The 18,776-nt window shown below is 47.8% G+C and overlaps 2 protein-coding genes across 3 annotated transcripts in view; one reads left to right on the top strand and one right to left on the bottom strand.

Annotated features, from left to right (window-relative positions):
* The window catches only part of Klhl18 (kelch like family member 18), a 53,046-nt gene that overhangs the window by 30,766 nt on the left and 3,504 nt on the right, over nt 1-18,776 (top strand). Inside the window, exons 5-9 of one of the 2 annotated variants that reach the window (XM_027414681.2) lie at nt 7,179-7,339; nt 9,202-9,338; nt 11,057-11,294; nt 14,997-15,101; nt 18,044-18,155. In XM_027414681.2, coding sequence (XP_027270482.1) covers nt 7,179-7,339; nt 9,202-9,338; nt 11,057-11,294; nt 14,997-15,101; nt 18,044-18,155 — 753 coding nt within the window. The remainder of the gene's footprint in view (nt 1-7,178; nt 7,340-9,201; nt 9,339-11,056; nt 11,295-14,996; nt 15,102-18,043; nt 18,156-18,776) is intronic. The other variant, XM_027414682.2, reaches the window with a different exon arrangement.
* On the bottom strand, nt 1,378-3,954 carry LOC100765346 (neutrophilic granule protein). The gene is made up of 4 exons (XM_035444004.1): nt 3,778-3,954; nt 2,897-3,001; nt 2,005-2,091; nt 1,378-1,506 (listed from the first exon to the last, which is right to left on the bottom strand). The coding sequence occupies exons 1-4, from the start codon at nt 3,952-3,954 to the stop codon at nt 1,378-1,380; spliced, it is 498 nt and encodes a 165-aa protein (XP_035299895.1).

The raw sequence follows: 18,776 nt of genomic DNA, 5'->3' as shown, positions 1-18,776 counted from the left end.
GACAACTGGGATTGAGCATTATTAGATAGGAACGAAAGCTGTCTGCACCCATAGCAGCCCAACAAGAGGTGGTGTGCACAGCCAGACGAGGGAGCGGGTGCTGGTAGATATCTCCTATTGACATTGTTCTGTGCTTTGTTTCTGTCTTCCCAGCCGACAATGAGCATAAGAGAATAATACTGGAAATGTGAGGGGAAGAGAAATGTATGAGATGAGTGGGGGATTTGGAGAGGGCTTGCTAGGGAGCAGGGCCTGATGATTAGCTTAAGCTTAAGGTGCTTGGCTTTCTGGTGTGTTCTCTGTCAATGTCATTTGTGGGTGCAGGTTTAGAATAAAAGGCACGCTGAATTTCAAGAGCTGGATGTTGTGGGTTGGAGAGATGGTTCAGTGGTGAAGAGCCCGTTTTTCTTGTCTCTTTCTCAATAAATCTCTTGTGTAACAAGGCTCCCTACTGCCAGGCTACCTTTCCCCTCAGAGCTGTAGCACTTTACTCTCCTGCTGGGATTAAAGGTGTGTGCCACCACCACCAGAATGTATGTATGTATGCACGAATGTATTTGTTGGCACAATCTCACTCTGTCACCACTGTTAGTCTGTGACTCTCAAAACCATTGTCTCCTTATGAACCCAGATGAAGAACTCAATGAGGAGTCCATGGGTTCTGGGCAGCTATTTTTGGGATCAATGGAGGAGCCAGGTAGAGAGAGAAGAGGTGTGGATTTGCAGGTTTCCAGAGGACCATGTTTGACCCATGTGTGGTTTCCTCCTGTGGGGTGGCTTACAACTGCCTATAACTATAACTCCAGGGAATCTGTGATCCTCTTCTTTCATAGGCACCCCCCACACACACACACACAAACACCCCACTGTGAAAATGGGAAGCTCTTGAAAGCCTTTTATAACCATCTTGCATGGTGGAGTTATTGGTAAAGCAAATGAAAGGTCTTATCTTCTTGGAGTGGTTAAGAAAAGTTAAAATAAAAGCAGAGACTGTCAGTACCCAGAAAGGAGCAGAGGGCTCACAAGGATAATGAGTGTGGAGACAGAACAGTAAGGGCTAGCAATGAAAGACATTGAATACAGAATAAGAAGTTCTGTCCAGCCGGGCAGAGGAGGTACATGACTTTAATTCCAGCACTCAGGAAGCAGAGGCAGGTGGATCTCTGAGTTTGATGCCAGTGTGGTCTACAGAGTAATTTCTAGGACAGACAGGGCTACATCGAGAAACCCTATCAGAAGCATAGCATCTTATATTCTGCTTATGGGGGCCCTCCTGGAAAGTGCAGACAGCAGGGTCCTGGAGGCAGCAGAGGGAGGTGGGTAGTGGAGCAGAGGAGGGCACAGAGGCAGGCAGAGCCTCACCTCTCTTCCCCAGCACTAGAAATTATGAAGGATGTTGTTGATGATGTCAAACTTGGCATTTTCATAAATGTTCCTAATCTCAGGAGGAAGATCTTTGAGCTGGTCCTTCTCAGAGACATCCTCCACAGTGTAATCAGGAGAATCCTTCACCTGGGCACCCTGTGGGAGAGATACCAGACAGTCACCACCATCACAGTGGTTGGTGTCTAATCTGCCTGTGGTCTTCCCCTCACAGACAGGATGAGGTGACAGAGGCAGCAGACACAAGGGTGTGATGGGACATGGAGGCCTGGGTAGATCTGGATTAGGAGGAGGTCGGCTCCCACTGGCTGTCTTGAGGCCAGAGAATTGGTGTTGCAGAGCACCAGGCCCCTCTAGAACTCTTCCAGGCCCCTTCTCTCCTAACAGTGGGAAGGTCTGAGCCATGCCAACACAGGGCATGCCACACCTCTCCACACACTTGCTGTAAAGGGGTTGATTGGTTGTTTCCAGATAAAGAGCCTGTGTGTGCAGCACATACACAGTCAGCTCAGTGCCTCTCCCAGGGCCCAAGAGAGAGCCCAGCAGGAGGGGATTTGTAACCCCGGGTTTAGGCCTCTGCAGTGAGAACCCTGGAGGGAACATGGGCAGCAAGCTGCTCACCTGTCTACTGCAATCCGTGTCACAGCTCAAGGTCAGGTAGGTTGAACGCCCCCTTCTGAGGAATTGGCCTGTGCAGTCTCGCTCCTCCTGTAAGTGGGGGGGACAGGAGTTATAGACATCTTGTCACATTTCTGGAGAGAGGCCAGCACTGTGCTCAAACCAGAGATGCAAGCCAGAGCAGCAAAGAGAGACGGTGGACAGGAGGACAGATGCACACCTGTTAACGTAAATGACAGAACATCCTTATAAATCACTAGAAGTTCTCATGCCCTGAGGAAAGTGTGTTTGTTGAAGGTCCTGTGTGAAGATAAATCAACAGCTGATGCCTGGCCCTGGGAAATGAGGCTGTGAGTCAGTCAGTGGAACCATTGCTTTAAGTGTGAATGGTAAAAGAACATTTGAAATATGTTACTTTCTGGTTCTGTTTCTAAAAGCAACATCTCTAGGTGGATTACACACACACTTTGTCATTTTGCTTTTTTATTTTATTTTTATTTAGTAGGTTTTAGCATGTAACGCCTCCTCCCTCACTGATTTATGTGGCATTGGGAGTGAAACCCAGGGCCTTGCACTTGTGAAACAAGACTACCCCTGAGCTAATTGCAATAATTTATAGTAAGAAAAGGTATTTAAAAAGCCTGATTTTGTTTTTTTTCTAAGTATTATTTGGGAGTGTGAGAGTGCATGCCTATAGAGTCAGCTCTCTTCGCCGTGTCAGTTCCAGGGTTCCTTTATGCTCTAAGGCAATTCCAGACCCAAAAATGAATTTAGAAAAAGACTTCAAGTTAAAATTGTTGCTGATGAAGTGGCCAGGTGATATGGATGGAGCCAAGGAGGAGAGAACTTGTGTTCCTCCGCAAGGCAGTCTGGGAGCTGGGAGAAGGAGACTCACCCCATCTTCCAGGAAGTTGCAGTTTCTAGGCTGTGTTCTTTCCGGTGTGGAGATGCACTCTGTCTCTTTAATCCTGAACTCCAGTGAGATCCTGCTAGTGGAGAACTGAGGAAGGAACAGAGAGCTCATGACCATCTCTCTTCTACAGATGTGGGGCAGAGCACAGAGGGCTTGGGGGACACTGCCTGTGGCAGCCTCGTCCATGTCTACATCTGGGGCCTATGAAATGTCCTGAAGGGTACAGTCAGTGGGTGTGGTGGCACATGCTTGAATCCCAGCACTCAGGAGGCAGAGGCAGGTAGATCTCTGTGAGTTCAAGGCCAGCCTGGTCTACAGAGCAAGTTGCAGGCCAGCAGGCATGACATAAATGAAGTAAAGGGTACAATTGGCCCTGGAGGCACACATCTGTAGTCTCAACACTTGGGAGGTAGAATCAGGAGGATCAGGAGTTCAAGGTCATCTTCAGCTACATTGCAAATTCCAGGCAGCCTGGGCTACATGAATTCTGTCTAAAAAGAGGAGAAGTCGTGGTCTTTACTACTAATAGCTGTATGACATTCTTTGATTGCCCTTCAGCACCATCCTGTATAAAACAGTAATAAAAATCCCTTCCCTTCAAGTCTTGTGCCAGGAGACAGGCTGACAGTGCAGACTTATCCTAACTGTGAGTAGAAGAAATGGCTGGCCTAGAAGTCATTACATAGCTGAGACTAATTCTAAACCTCTGATCCTGTGGCTTCCACCTGCAGAGTGCTAGGGTTCAAGTCCAGGGTTCCACGTATGCAAGACAAACACTCTACCAACTGAGCTACATGCCCAGTGCCCAGGTAGGAGAAACCTTCTACACTGCTTGATTTCCAGGCTGGGTGGCAGACACTCACCTGACCAGATGGCTGAGTGGCATCTACCAGGCGGAAGAGGGGCTTTCCTGGACGCCCATTGTTGTATGCCTCTATGGCCCGGTCAACAATATCCTCATATCTTGGTGGGCGATGGGCCTCACAGGGTATCACAGCCAAGGCCACCACCAACACAAGTGCCTTCCACAGCCTTGCCATTGTGTCTGACCCATTGCCACTCCTGACTCCTTTTATTTAGGTGATCCTTAGGCTGACTTGCCCAAGGACAGCTGGTGACATAAATGGCTGATGGCTACAGAATGGGGGCCCCTTCTTGACTTGGCTAGAAATCAAATGTTGGCCAATGTTATGAAACACGGTTAGCCAAGAGAGGCAAGGAGGTTTGGGCAATAGACCAAGACCTGGAAGTGAGTCTTGAGCTAGAAAGAAGAGACTTGTTGGCAGGCTGGGCATGCCTGTTCACTCTGAGCCTGAGTGGCTCTGCTGGCCTCCAGACCTTCCCGTTGACAGCACTTCTCTCCCTACCTGGCTCTTCTGCTTTGATCCCAAAAATAGCTGCCTAGAGCCCATGGACTTCACCTTGAATTCTTCATCCAGGTTCATGAAAAGACAACCGTTTTGAGGCTATGCTCGGGGGAATACCCAGTGTTGCACACATTTTATAAATACATCAACTGTAAACCTCTGAATGTCATCAGTTCTTGGCCTTTAAAATTGTTTATGGACTGGGCATGGTGGCACACATCTTTAATCCCAGTACTTGGGAGACAGAGCCAGGTAGTTTTCTGTGAGTTCAAGGCCAGATTGGTCACCAAAGTGAGTTTCTGGCCGGCCAGGGCTACATAGTAAGGTTCTGTCTTTAAGAATAAAATGAAGGTATGGTGTCGTGGTACACACCTTTAATCCCAGCACTTGGGAGGCAGAGGCAGGAGGGTATAAGTGTTACAGCTCTGAGGGAAAAGGTATCCTGACAGTAGGGAATCAAGACACACAAGAGATTTCTTGGAAGAGACAAGAAAGTGGCTGCCTCTGTTTGGGGGAGAAGCAGCAAAGATCTGAGAAGGAGGTAAGCTGTATATAGAGTTTCTTGTGGGGAGCAGAACTTTCCAGGGTGGCACAGGATTTTGTGGCCTGATCTTGGGGTAAGCCCAGGGATTGGCTAGAAGTCTGAGGTCAGGTTGTGGCCACTGGAACCTCAAGGGTCTTACAGATGATCTCTGTGAGTTCAAGGCCAGCCTGGCCTACAGAGTGAGTTCCAGGAAGGGTGGAACTACACATTGAGGCCATGTCTCAATAAATAAATAAAACAAAATTTATTTACTTATTAAATGCTATTGTTTAGTGTGTGTACATGCACACATAGCTGTGGCAGGAATGTGGAAGTCAGAGAACACCTTTGTGGAATTGGTTCTCTTTTTCTGCCCTGTGGGTCTCAGGATAAAGTCAGATACAGGCTTGCACAGCAAGTCCCTTCCTCACTGAGCCGTCTTGTCAGCCATTCTTGGTCATTTGCTAAGATCAAGTATAAAGTTTGAAAAACTGAGACCTGATAACCCATGTCCCTCCATGCGTCACAGCTCTGACATCAGCTTCACCGTGTCTGCCTTTAGCAGCTCACAGCCCAGAGGACACAAGTTCCTGTGTGGGGTGTAGGCCAGTTCAGGAAGCAGCTTGAAGTGGAGACCCCCATTGCTAGTGGCTGTGGCCCTCAGGTTCCCACCCAGCCCATGGCTGAGGGGCCATTATTCTCCTAAAGAGATTGGAGAGCAGGAGAAGAGCTGGCCAGCCTGTGTTTGAAGCTTAACAGCCATTTATGGTTAAACCTCAGTTTCTCACGGGTTGGACTATGCCGCACCTGTAACCTTACCAACAGATGGTTCCGTTCTGCCTGCTCCAGGAAATGACAGACATGTGTTTGTTTGGCATAGCTTATGTTAAGCAAGTTTATTAAGAAGTATAGTAGCCTATTGGTCAGTGGCGGTGCCTGTTTTTATTCCCAGCACTTGGGTTAATGTTAAAGACTAACTTGGTCTACAGAGTGAGTTCCAAGTGAGTTCCAGGACAGCAGGGCTACACACAGAAATCCTGTCTCAAACAAACAAAAAGAAGAACAAGAAGAATGGCTTCTTATATATTCTTTACTGGCGGTTGGGGCAATGGTTCAATGTCATCAGAAAGCTAAATCAAACAATGTTGGCAAGATAGCACAGGATAGATGATACCTCAGACACAGCTGCCTCGAGACTGAGAACCACAGTCGTTCAGGGTAGAAAGTCTGTTTTTCAGGAACCAAAATTTAATATCTTTGCCTGGCCCCAGCCCCATACTGTACTTTTGCAAGTTTGTCCCTGGCAGGGAATAGAACTAGAGTTCCCTTTGTCCTTTCAACCGGCTGGGCTTGGCTAGGACTTCCTAGGAGGCAGCAATTGGGGTGTTAGCACAAACTCGTCTAAATTTCTTGAATATCTGGAGAGTCCCCACCCTTGAATATCAGTGACCTGAAGAGAAGTGGATCCTGAGCTTTCAGCATGGACATAGACTTAGAAGTACCTCATCCTAAGAACAGAGTGTTTGCCCCCACCTGCTGCTGCTAAGCAGTGTGTCTCAGAGTGATGATTCACATGCATTTGAATGGCAATCTGTCAGGTACAAGGGCCTTCAAAAAGTTATATTCTTGTGGTTGGAGGTATTAAGGAAGGCTCCTAAGAGGACATACACCTCGAGCTAGACTTTAGAAAGTAGGGAGCAGACTTAAATAAAGAGAAGCGGGAAATGACCACTTGGCTTTGGGGCAGAAGACTATGTAAGCAGAGGAACTGGCCTGCCCTGCCTAGGATAGAGAAGTTAGAGCTGGTAGGCTGCAAGAGCAGCAGGAAAGAAGAGAAATAGACATTTTGCTGTGATGCAGAAAGGAAAGGATAATGAGGGGCTGGAGAGGTGGCTCAGTAGTTAAGACCACTGGCTGTTCTTCCAGAGGACCCGGGTTCAAATCCCAGCACTCATGTGGCAGCTCACAACTAACTCCAGTTCCAGGGGACCCAACGCCTTCACACCAATGCACATAAAATTGAGACAAATTTTTAAAAATGATAATGAAAGCCTGGAAGCTCTTATAGTAACCTAGGGTCACATTACAAAAGACTCGAATGAAGCTTGCCATGGTCTCCCACAAGTGTCATCCCAGCACTTGGGAGGACCTCAAGTTCTTCTAGCCCAGCCTGGGCTGCATTGACAACCCTGTCTCAGAAACAAAAGAGTGGAACCTAAGAGCATAGCTGGAGAAGTGGAAAGAAAGCTATGGATTCCAGACACGAGTATGAGGAAAGCCGGATTGCCTGAGGACCTGTTCAGTATAGGTGGAGACTGAGGAAGCAGGAGTGTGGTCTGTGTAGCTGCCAGAGCATCTGCTCTCTGTCCCATAGGTTTTTGAAGCCGCACTGGCTTGGGTCAGATACGACAGGGAGAAGAGGGAACCTTGCCTGCCAGAGCTGCTGTCCAATATCCGCCTGCCTCTCTGCCGGCCCCAGTTCCTGTCAGACCGAGTGCAGCAAGATGACCTGGTGCGTTGCTGTCACAAGTGCAGGTAAGTGTGGGTGGATTTACCCAGGACACCGCCCAGGGTCCAGGCAAAGAAGAGGCGTCAACCACCTGTGCCAGCTCAGGAAAAGAAGGATTTGAAGCAGTCAGTCTTAATTCATGGTGCATGCATTGCACAAGACTCACGTAGTGGTGAGAGAGATGCCGCGTGGAGCAGAAGGGACTTTTTCTTCCCTGAGTTATCTATGTGCTCTTCATCTTCATCTACTGAGTCTGTGAGTCTACTGTGTCTATGCTGCCTGGATTCACCTTGCTCACACAGGCAGCTGACTTGATAGTGCAAATGGGACTTCCTGGGGCTCCTTGCCTCCTTTAATAAGTAGCAGCTGTGCACTGGCCTCTGGTGAGTGATGGGAAGGGGTGTCTGGTGTACCAGTGTATGCAGCTTCTACCCAGAGCCACCCGCACAGTTCAGAAGATGGCTTGTTATACGATTAAAGCAGCAGAGAGAAAGGCCTGTCTTTCCAGTTGTTTGTTGTATTCCCAATGCAATGTTTGGTTTGGTTTTTTTCCTCTACTGACAAGATTTTTCACAGATTGACTCAGCATTATTTCACCCATCAGCAGGTTCAGGGGGAAGTCAGTAGCATGATGCAGACTTTGTGTGTCAGGAAGTGGGATGTGTGGCTGAAGGGAGCTAGGGCCCTGTGAGGAGCAGCCTGAAGGGTAATATTGAGGCCTATGAACTATCCTTTCAGTAGCACATGGCTATCAAAGAAAGTTCTTAGAAAAGGCAATGTGGTCTGTGGTGAGGAGGGGCTGGAGAGGCAGGTTGGAGGCAGGGAAGTTCATCTGGAGCACTTGGCAACAGTTGCCATAGTGCAAGTGGTGCTAGGCCAGTGATTGGAGGACGTAGGCCATGGGATGGTCATTGGGGTAGGAAGGAAGAGCTGAGTGCTGTGGAGCTTCCCCTGCCCGTCCATCCTAATCCCACTCTGTGTTTCAGAGTCACACCTGAACCTTCACCCAGTAACTGATGGATGCAGACACAGAGATACACAGCCAAGCCCTGGGCCAAGCTCTGGGAATTCAGTTAAAGAGAGGGAGGAGGGATTGTATGAGCCAGGGGGGGTCAAGGTCATGATGGGGAAACGCACAGAGACAGCTGACCTGATCTTGTGGGAACTCACAAACTCTAGACCAACAGCTAGGGAGTCTGCTTGGGACTGACCTAGGTCCTCTGCATGTGACAGTTGTGTAACTTGGTCTGTTTGTAAGACCCCTAGCAGTGGGACCAAGATCTGTCCCTGGTGCATGAGCTCATGTTTTGGAACCTATTCCCTGTGGTGGGATGCCTTGCCTACCTTTGATGCTGTGATGCAGCGGGGAGGAGCTTGGTCCTGCCTCAACTTGATATGCCATGCTTTGTTGACTCCCCATGGGAGGCCTTACCCTTTCTGAGGATGGATGGGGGGTGGTAGTGGTAGGAGGGAGGTGGGGGGGAGGAAAGGGAGGGGAAACTGGTTGGTATATAAAATAAATTTTAAAATGTAATTAAAAGTTCACACCTGAATTGTGCCTGTTAGAAGGCAGTTGCTCTGGTTTTGCTAGCTGAGGTGGCCTCTGTTCCATCCCAATCCCACCTGCACTCTGTGACACTAAACCTCACTAAGGGTTGGGGATATAGCTCAAAGGTAGAGCATTCTGGTGTGTGGGTGTGGGTGTGTCCCTAGATTCAATCCCCAGCATGAGAGACAGACAGACAGACAGGGATAGATAGGTCAGATTTTCCAGAAGACTTTTCCCAAATGCCCCTGTGTTGGGGTATGGAGGAGCCAGACTTAGCAGTGTATATGTGGACCAGCATTGAAGGTACTCCCTCTCCTAACTTCTTGCAATTTACTGCAGGGACCTGGTAGATGAAGCAAAGGACTATCACCTCATGCCAGAGCGCAGGCCCCACCTGCCAGCTTTCAGGACTCGGCCTCGATGCTGCACATCCATCGCTGGGTTGATCTATGCCGTGGGGGGCCTCAACTCAGCAGGTATCTTGCAGCTCCCCTTTGCAGAGCTCTTTCTAGGAGCCCTTGGGTAAACAAGCACAGTCAGGCTAGCCTAGTTTTCCTAATTTCTCTTTATGCTGCTCTGTCTCCTACTTATTTTGTATAGTTGCCCTAGAGTGGAGCTTATTATGTATTCATAGTATTGAGTTGATGTCAGTGCTAAAGGTGCCTTAACGAATTAGGTTTGACAGTCCCCGGATGCTGGCAGATGCCTATAATCCCTGCACTTGGGTCATGGAAATAAGAGGATTGTGATTTTGAAGCCGCTGAGTTACACAGTAAGACTGTCTCAAGAAGGAAAGAAAAGCTGAGCAATGTAACACATGCTTATAATCTTAGTGCCTGAGAATAAGAGGCAGGAGAATTGCTGCAAGTAAGGCCAGTCTACATAGTGACTTCCACGACAACCAGGGCTACATAGCTAGACCCTGTCTCAGCAGCAACAGAATGGGGTGGGGCGGTACACCCCTGTAATCCAGCCCTTGGAAGGATCCCACGGCCAAGGCAGCCTGGACTACATAGTGGGATTCTGTCTGAGAGTCACCATAGCTGAGACATACAGATGAGGAAGTTGAGACCAGGGAACTTGGACAGTACACACACTTTGCTTTGGTCAGAGCAGGGACTGACTGGGATCCATTCTGGTGCTTACACCAGCACCTAATCCTGGTGTTTGTTATCTGCAGCATGTACCCAGCTCTAGAGAGCATAGAGTACGGAATCTGCCCAATTCTATAGTTAGGTTATTCATGTTTGCATATGAATCTCTGTTCCAGACTGAGATAACCCAGTACCTCAGGTCTGGTATTCTTTATAATTCACCACACTGTCTCCTGTGAAGCCCCTACCTGGTTTTCATCCTCCAGTTATCAGCAGCTTGATAACACACCTGTAATCTCAGGACTTGAGGGTCTGAGGCCATCCCAGACTCTGCCTCCAAACAAAACAATACAAAACCACCATTATTAGTAGCTTTTGTATTATATACAGTCACATTCCTGGGGAAGCCTCGTGGAAGGTTAGTGGGAAGGTCACAGTTTTGTTTTCAATTAAGGTTTATGAAAAGTAGTGAGCAGCCTTCTGCTTGTTAGCAGCCTGACCTAGAAAAGGTAAGTCTTTAGTAACAAACACAAGAGGGGTAGTGAGTGTTTAGTCTCCCAGGCCACAGGGAAGAGGATTGATTGTTTGAGTTGCTAATCATAATCTAAGAAGAATGAGAGGGTTCAAATTGCCATTCCTGGTCTCTGTGACTACTGTTTACTAAGTATATTCTAGACCCACTTGGTGTTGTATCCATTATGTCATTTAATCCTCATGGCAGCTTGGTCAGCCTTTCCTTTCACAATCCAAACAGGATGAGGACATAAAGCAGCTCCTCTGGTCATTAGAGTAAGTGGCAGTTAGCATTAGGACCCATGCCCTTTGCTCTGGCATGCTTCCTGCATTGGGCAAACGTTCTACAAATTTGCCTTTATTGTCGATTCCAAGCAAAAGGTTTACCTGATTATGACAGAAAACGACTACTGAAGAGCAAATGCTTCCCATCTGATTCTAAAATCTTTATCAGAGCCAGAGTTTGTAGCGGACCCAGTTACTCTAATTGATTCATGAGAAGACCTAGAACCAGTCAGATATCCATATGATCGATACCCAGTAGCTGTGATCTAAACAAGTGGTCTCATTTGTTTTAATTTGAGTAGCAAATTTTTATGCAGGTGATTCCCTGAATGTGGTGGAAGTGTTCGACCCCATCGCCAATCGCTGGGAAAAGTGCCATCCCATGACAACAGCCCGAAGTCGTGTGGGTGTGGCTGTGGTGAACGGGCTTCTCTATGCAATCGGGGGCTATGACGGTCAGCTGCGGCTGAGCACTGTGGAGGCCTACAATCCTGAGACGGACACATGGACCAGAGTGGGGAGCATGAATAGCAAAAGAAGGTATTCTGGAAGCCACGTGCAGGCTGAACACACCCTGAGCATCTGGGGAGCCCCATGTAGGGGCTCATTATAAAGTAAAATGCAAGTTTTGGCCTGGGGAAATCCTGCTGCCAGGCCAGCCACTGCCAGCACCTCCTGGGAGCAAGCCCCCATCTGCTTAAACATAAAATACCTGCCTTGTCCTTTGAGGAACTTGGGGAGCCAAGACATGGACATGTGAAGTTGTATTGTTATGTAAGTGCCAGCTAAGGACTGAAAATGTGTGTTATGGAAGATTCCAGGAGGGCAAGAACTGGACTGGACCATCTGGAAGATCTCAGGGAAGAGGTGGGGTTAAGTTGACACCTGGAGGATACGGAGATCTCACCTCATTAGCAATGGAGGGAAACCCAAAGTGTTTCTCTCTGTGCTGACTTCCTATACTTACACTCTCACTGCCCCGGAAGTGCATGCACTAGGCAGGTTCACACATGTTCCAGATGTGAGCACATATGTATCTGCACGGTGGACCGCCCGTGCACGTCATCCAACACGGTCCACCACTTGTCTGCTCACATTTCCAGACTGAGAAGTCTGATTAGAGGACATCATGGTAGTGCCCATGTTTAACCTTCTTAGTCCAGAGATGACAGTGTCACTCCTTACATCAGGCGTGTGCTGCAGTGGTTGGAGGGCCCATACTCCCAGGGTGTCATTGGACAGCTTCTTCCACACGTGTGTCCTGTCTGGCTCCCCTCGTAGGGACTGAGAGGGAAGAAGCCCAAGGTCCTTACACATTTCACCAGGACAGATTGGCCCACATTTTGAGCTTCTATGACATGGCCCAATTTTAGGAAGGAGAACTGTGTGTGGTTTTTAAAGGATAGTTTGAAACCTACTAGCCAGTTGCTCTTTAATGGTTTTTCTGTATAATTCTGTGGTCTAACTTTTGCCTCACAAACCCATTCTCCTTGCCATACTTCTGGGTCTCTACTTGGAGGACCACGTGATTAAGAGGGAAGGCCAAGTGATGCTATGTGTGGTGAGGAAGTAGTTAGTGTGGAAGGCATTGCTGCATGGAGGTGTTACATACACTCCACATTCCGCAGTATTGGCGTGAGGCCATGCGCCAGGAGGAATCTGCTCTGCAGCAAGGAGGCCGGAGTCACGGAGGGTCTCCTCCACACATTCCTTTTGGAAGAAACCGTGTGTGCATGAGATGTGATTCTTCCAAGGATGATCTCAGAGTTCTCTTTTCCTTCCCTCCCCATCTTGCTGTGCCCCACCCCCACCCCACCCCACCCCCCACCTCTTAGATGTTTTTTTTTTGCAGCTTTTTGTGACTACTTTGACTTGTAGTCAGTGGCTTTCCTTGTGTGTCTGCTCTGGAAGATGTCAGTGGGTTTGGTGTTATTTGGGAGAGAAAGCCTGTGGGTATTCCTCTCCTTCGCTATAGTTAATGCCCTGGTATTAGCAACATGAGCCCAGTTCCATTTGTCCCTTTTGAATTACAGGCTACCTTAAAATGCTCTTAGTCACTTCTCTTCTAACACCCCACATAGCTCTCCATCCTGCCAGTGAGGGGCAGCTTCCTTTCTGCCCTCCTTCTATCTTATCTCCCATATTGCTGCAGCCCACATTAGTCGGCTCTTTCCCTTCTCTCGGCGGTTGTCTTTACTTCTTACTTGATTGTTGCTTATAATTTGGGAGCACCTCTTGATTCATTCTCAAATCATTCCTCAACTCCTGACTTAACTACCTTGTGCTTGGGACTAAAGCTGTAACCCAGTGGTAGGATACTTGCCCTAGCAAGAGAGAGGCCCAGGTTCAATTCCCAATTCTACCAAGAAAAAGAAAATACAGTTAATTCCTGTGTTTCATGTCCATGTCTAGAAAGCATCAATACCTAGTAAATTTGTCATCTTCTTACTGACCTTGCTTAAAACAAGGCCCTCTCCTCTTCCAGCAGATTCAGAGGGTCTGTTACTGCAGTTTGTTGTGTGTACTTGAAAAGTGGCAGTTGTCTGGTATATTTCTCCTCCCTGTTCAACCCCAGATTCATTTTAGTCTTCTGAAGCATCGGATGTGAAAACACTGAGTCCGGTGCTTGGCATTCCTGCTTAATTCTGCATAAGGCTTTACATAGGATGGATGGTTATATGATTATCTAGACCCCTCGATAATCGGGATTTTAGGAAAACTTATGTCTAGAATAGGGGACTCTGGGCTTGTGTTGCTTAGCTCTCAGGCATGTCTTCTCCAAGCAGTCCAGCCAGCCAGCCGTGATAACAGTGATTCTTCCTTGAAGGGTGTGGTGAGAGTTGGCACATGTAGTAAGTATACAACAAACAGAAGCTAGAGGCTCACCCACCAAGACAAAGGAGGGACTGTGTAGGGCCATGTGTAACAGAAATACATGTTAAACTATGAAGGAAGTCAGAGAGAACACACATGCACATGGAGCTAGGGTCTGTTTTGTAGAAGACACCACAACATCATTATTGAAGTCTAACAATAAAGACCCTTTCCTGTGTTCCAAAGGGTCCCTGTTTGTTAAGAGAGCGGCCTAGCACCTCATGGTGCCTCTGATCGGGAACTTTGGCTGTTCACTTGTTATTTTTGTTTAATTTTCTTAAAATAGGCTCTTGCTTTGTAGCCCAGGCTGGCCTCTGACTTGAGCTCTACCTGCCTCAGTCTGCACCACCATGCCCACCCTCTGTTCTCTACTCAGAACCTAGCGTCTAGGACAGTGTGCCATGCACGTGGCTGATGAAAGCCTGGTGAATGAATGTGTGCCCTAGTAAAGAAGCCACTCCTGGGGCATGGGGTAGGGGACAGTAATTCTGAAGCATGTGGGACCTTTCTTGAGTATGACTAGACCCTGAAATTAAATTAGGCTGAAGCCCTGACTTTGCTCAGCAGGTATAAGTAAGTGCTTACTTACTATACAGTCCTGACAATTTGAGTTCAATCCTAAGAACCCGCAATGGAAGGAAAGAGACAACTCTCAAATGTTTTCCTGTGACCTCCACATGCCTGCCATGGTATGTGTGCATGCGTGCGCGCGTCCACACACACACACACACACACACAAATACACACATACACACACACACACACACACAAATAATGATAATATAGTTTTTTATTTTTTATTACTAATTTTTATGTGTGTGAGTGTTTTGCCTGCATGTATGCCTCCCTGGTTCTCATGGAGGCCAGAAAAGATTATCAAATTCCCTGGAACTAGAGTTCTAGATGACTGTGAGCCACCATGTGGATGCCGGGAACTGAACCCAGTCCTCTGGAAGAGCAGCCAGTGCTCTTAACTCTGAGCCATCTCTCCGGCCCTAAAAATGTCTTTAAGTGAGTCAGGCTAGTTGTGATGGTGCACACCTGTAATCTCAGCAGTTGGGAAGCAGAGGCACGAGGGTTAGGAGTTCAGAGTCATCCTCTGCCAGTAGACAGAAAAGTAAGGTAAATCATGCTTCAGTGAGATGAGTTCAGGGTTTCGGGCAGATCGGGGATTAAATGCCTGGAGAGGAGGTAGTCTGTGGCTGAGCCTAAGACTTGTGGCAGCCAGCACAGGCCGCAGAACCCTGAGAAGCTTCTTCTGCCCTTACCTGGCTGTGTCCCTGGGTTGGGTCTATTCTAGAAAGGCAGTTGATAATGAACTTCTCGGTGCGAATGAGACTGCTAGGATGACCATTCTGTCTGTTGCAGTGCCATGGGGACAGTCGTGCTGGACGGACAGATCTACGTCTGTGGAGGCTACGATGGCAACTCTTCCCTCAATTCTGTGGAGACCTACTCACCTGAGACGGACAAGTAAGAGCCACCTACTTCACAGCATGAACATTAGAGCTGCACCGTGTTCTTTAAGCTGAGTGTGTCTCTTCTGGTTTTTCTGAGACAAGTCTCACAATGTAGCCTAACTGACTCTCAGCAGTCCTCTCTTAGCCTCTTTGAGTGCTGGGATGACAGACGTAAACAACTATGCTCAGCTAAACTGTTCCTCACTACCTGGCTTTATGAGTGCTAGACTCCCAACCCCACCTCTTGTTTAGTTTTGCTTTGCTTTGTTGGAGAAGAGGTCTTAAACTAAAGGACTCTTAATGTCTCACCTCAGCCATAGAGACATGCTGTGGTACCTAGCTTAAAGCTTCTTCTGGGTAGGAAGTGACTTAACAACATTTTGCATGTCATAGATTTTAAAATCTTTGGTTAAAGGCCAGTCGTGGTATTGCATGCCTTTTAATCCTTTCACTTGGAGGCAGAAGCAAGAACATCTCAAGAACATCTGTGTGAGTTCAAATCCAACCTGGTCTACATAGTTTTTTTCTAGGCCAGCCAGGGCTACAAAGTGAGACCTTGTCTCAAAAAAAAAAAAAAAAAAAAAAAAAAAAAAAACCCAAATTAAACTCTTTGGTTAAATTTCAAAAGAATTGAAGTCAGGCATGGTTGTTCATGCCTATAATTCCAGCATTTGAAGCTCAGGAGCTCAAGGCTATGTGAACCCATTTCAAATGAACAAAAGGCGCAGATACTTGGGAACATTAATGTCTGTGTCTCTTCATTAAACCAGTCCATTGTAACGTGAGTACAAGCACAGTGGGTGAGAAATAGCTGGATGGCACATCCCAAGGCAGTGAGGCCTGCTTTGAAAGCAATAAAATGTACGGTCAAAAAGCTTGGGCGGTGTTGGTATTTGTCCCTCCACACTGCTTGTCTTTCCTTCATGCATATGACATTGCAGAAGTTCTAGAAAAGCTGGCAGTCTGTCACGCCCTTCCAATCTTGTAGGCTGCTTTTGCGGACATGAAAAAACACTGGCAGTGATAGGCTGAATTCTCATTCTAGTGTTTGATTCCTCCCTTTTACATAACAAATGTGAGTAAATGGGTGGCAAGGACCCATCAGGATGTTCTAAAGCTGATATTCTGTTACCTAGCCAACTGACTGGTTATTACCAGGTAGGAAGGAGGCTGGTCCTGCCTAGTGCTCAGTTTGGCAGGCCTTGAGTACATTGTACTCACCTTGCCCTGGAGGCCTGGAGCTCTTAGCACAGAGTGGGATTTAGGGGACAGTGTAAGCCATGCCTGCTAGAAGCTGGCTACAGGTGTGCTTGACCACGCCTGTTAGGGCATGGTCAAGGTGAGGTCAGGATGACACGTGATAGGGTTTTAAGGGGCTGCAAGGCACATGGGAGCCCCTTCTTTCTGGCCTCCCTGCCTTGCTGCCCCTGGCACATTCTGGCTTTCGTTTGGCTGGTGTTTATCTGAATAAAGATATCTTAACCTTACAGATAAGGGATCATCTCGTCATATGTGGCGCCCAATGTGGGGCATGAGGTCCTTAGTAAGGCAGTGAGAAGCCACTTCAGGGACATGGTACAGCTGCTGGAAGAGCAGTTTAGTTCCCCTGGCTGTGTGGGATTGGGGTAAAGATGTCCTGAAAGCAAGGAGGTCCAGGTGTGAGGCTAGAGCTAGGCAAGTGGTATTGGTGTTATTCTTTTGTTTAAATTAGAAATAAAGAAGAAAAGAGGTGGATGAGACATAAGACTAAGAGACATATCAGACATCTTAACCAGTTTATTATAGGCCTGGCAGACTAGGGAGACCAAGAGAGAAGAGAAACAGGGTAAATGGCTGACCGCCATGGCCGGTCGCCGTAGAGAGAGAGAGAGAGAAGAGAAGCAGAAGCAGACAGAGAAGAGGAGAGAGTGTAGAGAGAGCGTAAATGGGCAGGGATCTGTCTTTTAAAGGGGTCCTCTGCACCTGCGTGCAGACTTAGTTACCATGGAACCCTGGGCTGACCAGGGTACTGCCTGTTCCACCAGGTAACAGGGGCAGGCCAACATAATGCCTGAACCTTTCAATTGGAAGCTGGAATAAGTAAACCAAAGAGTACTTTGTGAACCACAAGAATGCCAAGAGAGGGAGGTGTGGCACCTGCCTTTAAACCCAGAATTCAGGAGGCAGAGGCAGGTGTGAGTTCAAGACCAGCCTGGTCTAAATAGAGAGTAACAGACTAGTAGTAGTGACATAGCAAGACTCTGCCAGCAAATACATACATACATACATACATCCTGGTGGTGGTAGCACATGCCTTTAATCCCAGCACTCGGGAGGCAGATCTCTGAGTTGAAGGCCAATTTGTTCTACACAGTGACTTCTAGGACAGCCATGGCTACGGAAAGAAACCCTGTCTCAAAAAAATCAATCATCTTTGGAGCTGGAGAGATGGCTCAGCAGTTAAGAGCACTGACTCCTCTTCCAGAGGACCTGGGTTCAACTCCCAGCACCCACATGGCAGCTCACACCTGTCTGTAACTCCAGTTCTAGGGCTTCTGACACCTTTACACAGACATACATGTAGGCAAAACATGTAAATTATAAAAAAAAATTTAAGAAAGAATGCAGAGAGAGGGAGAAGAAGCCAAATGAACACTGAATGTTTTGTAACTAAGTAGCTAGATGTGTCATTAACAAGACCCAAGAATGCGGAGCAGTTGCAGATTGCATGCTAGGCCTTGTTTGAAATGTGCTGGTTTTGCCCATCCATGGCTACTGGCTGTGGATCTGAGTCTTGGGTGAGAGGTGGCGGCAGCCAGTGTAACCTGCAGGGGTGGTGGGAGAAGTGGTAAGACGTTAAGAGATTATCAGGACACAGCAGACATGGAAAAGGTGGCCTGCACTTGGCTGAGCTGTCTTGGAAGGTCATGAACACTGAACCTCATGCCGCCCTCCTGTTTTTACTGTCTTCTGCAGGTGGACGGTGGTGACTCCAATGAGCTCAAACCGCAGTGCGGCTGGGGTTACAATCTTCGAGGGCAGGATATATGTGTCAGGTGGCCACGATGGTTTGCAGATCTTCAACAGTGTGAGTCTGGTCCCATCCCGGGTGACTTCTTCCATCCTTGAGTTGTTTGTTTGTTTGTTTGTTTTTCAAATTCAGCCCTGGGCTGGGGGCATAGCCCAGTTATAGATTGTTTATCTAGCACGCACAAGACCCTGCCTGGGTTTAATCCCCAGCACCACACAAACTATGAAGTTTCAACCCTGCCTTTGCTGCATGCAGGTTATCTCCTGAAGTCCCAGGGTGTCTCCCGCCCGCATCATCTAAAATTCACCTCTAGAAAGCCCATATACACAAGGAAGTGTTGAGTGTAGTCACCCTGAACTTGCCCCCCCCCATTTGGGCGTCCATAGAATGCTGAAAAGGCCTTTTGAAAGCCCAACCAAAGTAAGCTCAGTCACATGCCAGAAGTCAATGCCAGCAATTGTGTTCTTCTGGACACTCTGCTGGAAGCTGCAGAGTCTGTTCTTTCAGAAGGCTCGGCAGCCATGCAATAGTCGTTCCAGAGTCAGTCAGTACTGAGGTGGAAAACCCTTGGGACTGTCACATGAAACAGTACTCTCCTTCCAGCTCTGCCATCACCTAGAAGCCTTTCCTTGGGAAAATCCTTCCTTGGTTTCCCAGCGTGTGCCCAGAAGGTGTCAG

This window comes from Cricetulus griseus, chromosome 4 (assembly GCF_003668045.3).
Source record: "Cricetulus griseus strain 17A/GY chromosome 4, alternate assembly CriGri-PICRH-1.0, whole genome shotgun sequence".
NCBI classification, from domain to species: domain Eukaryota; kingdom Metazoa; phylum Chordata; class Mammalia; order Rodentia; family Cricetidae; genus Cricetulus; species Cricetulus griseus.
This window is presented reverse-complemented; position numbering and strand designations above follow the sequence as displayed.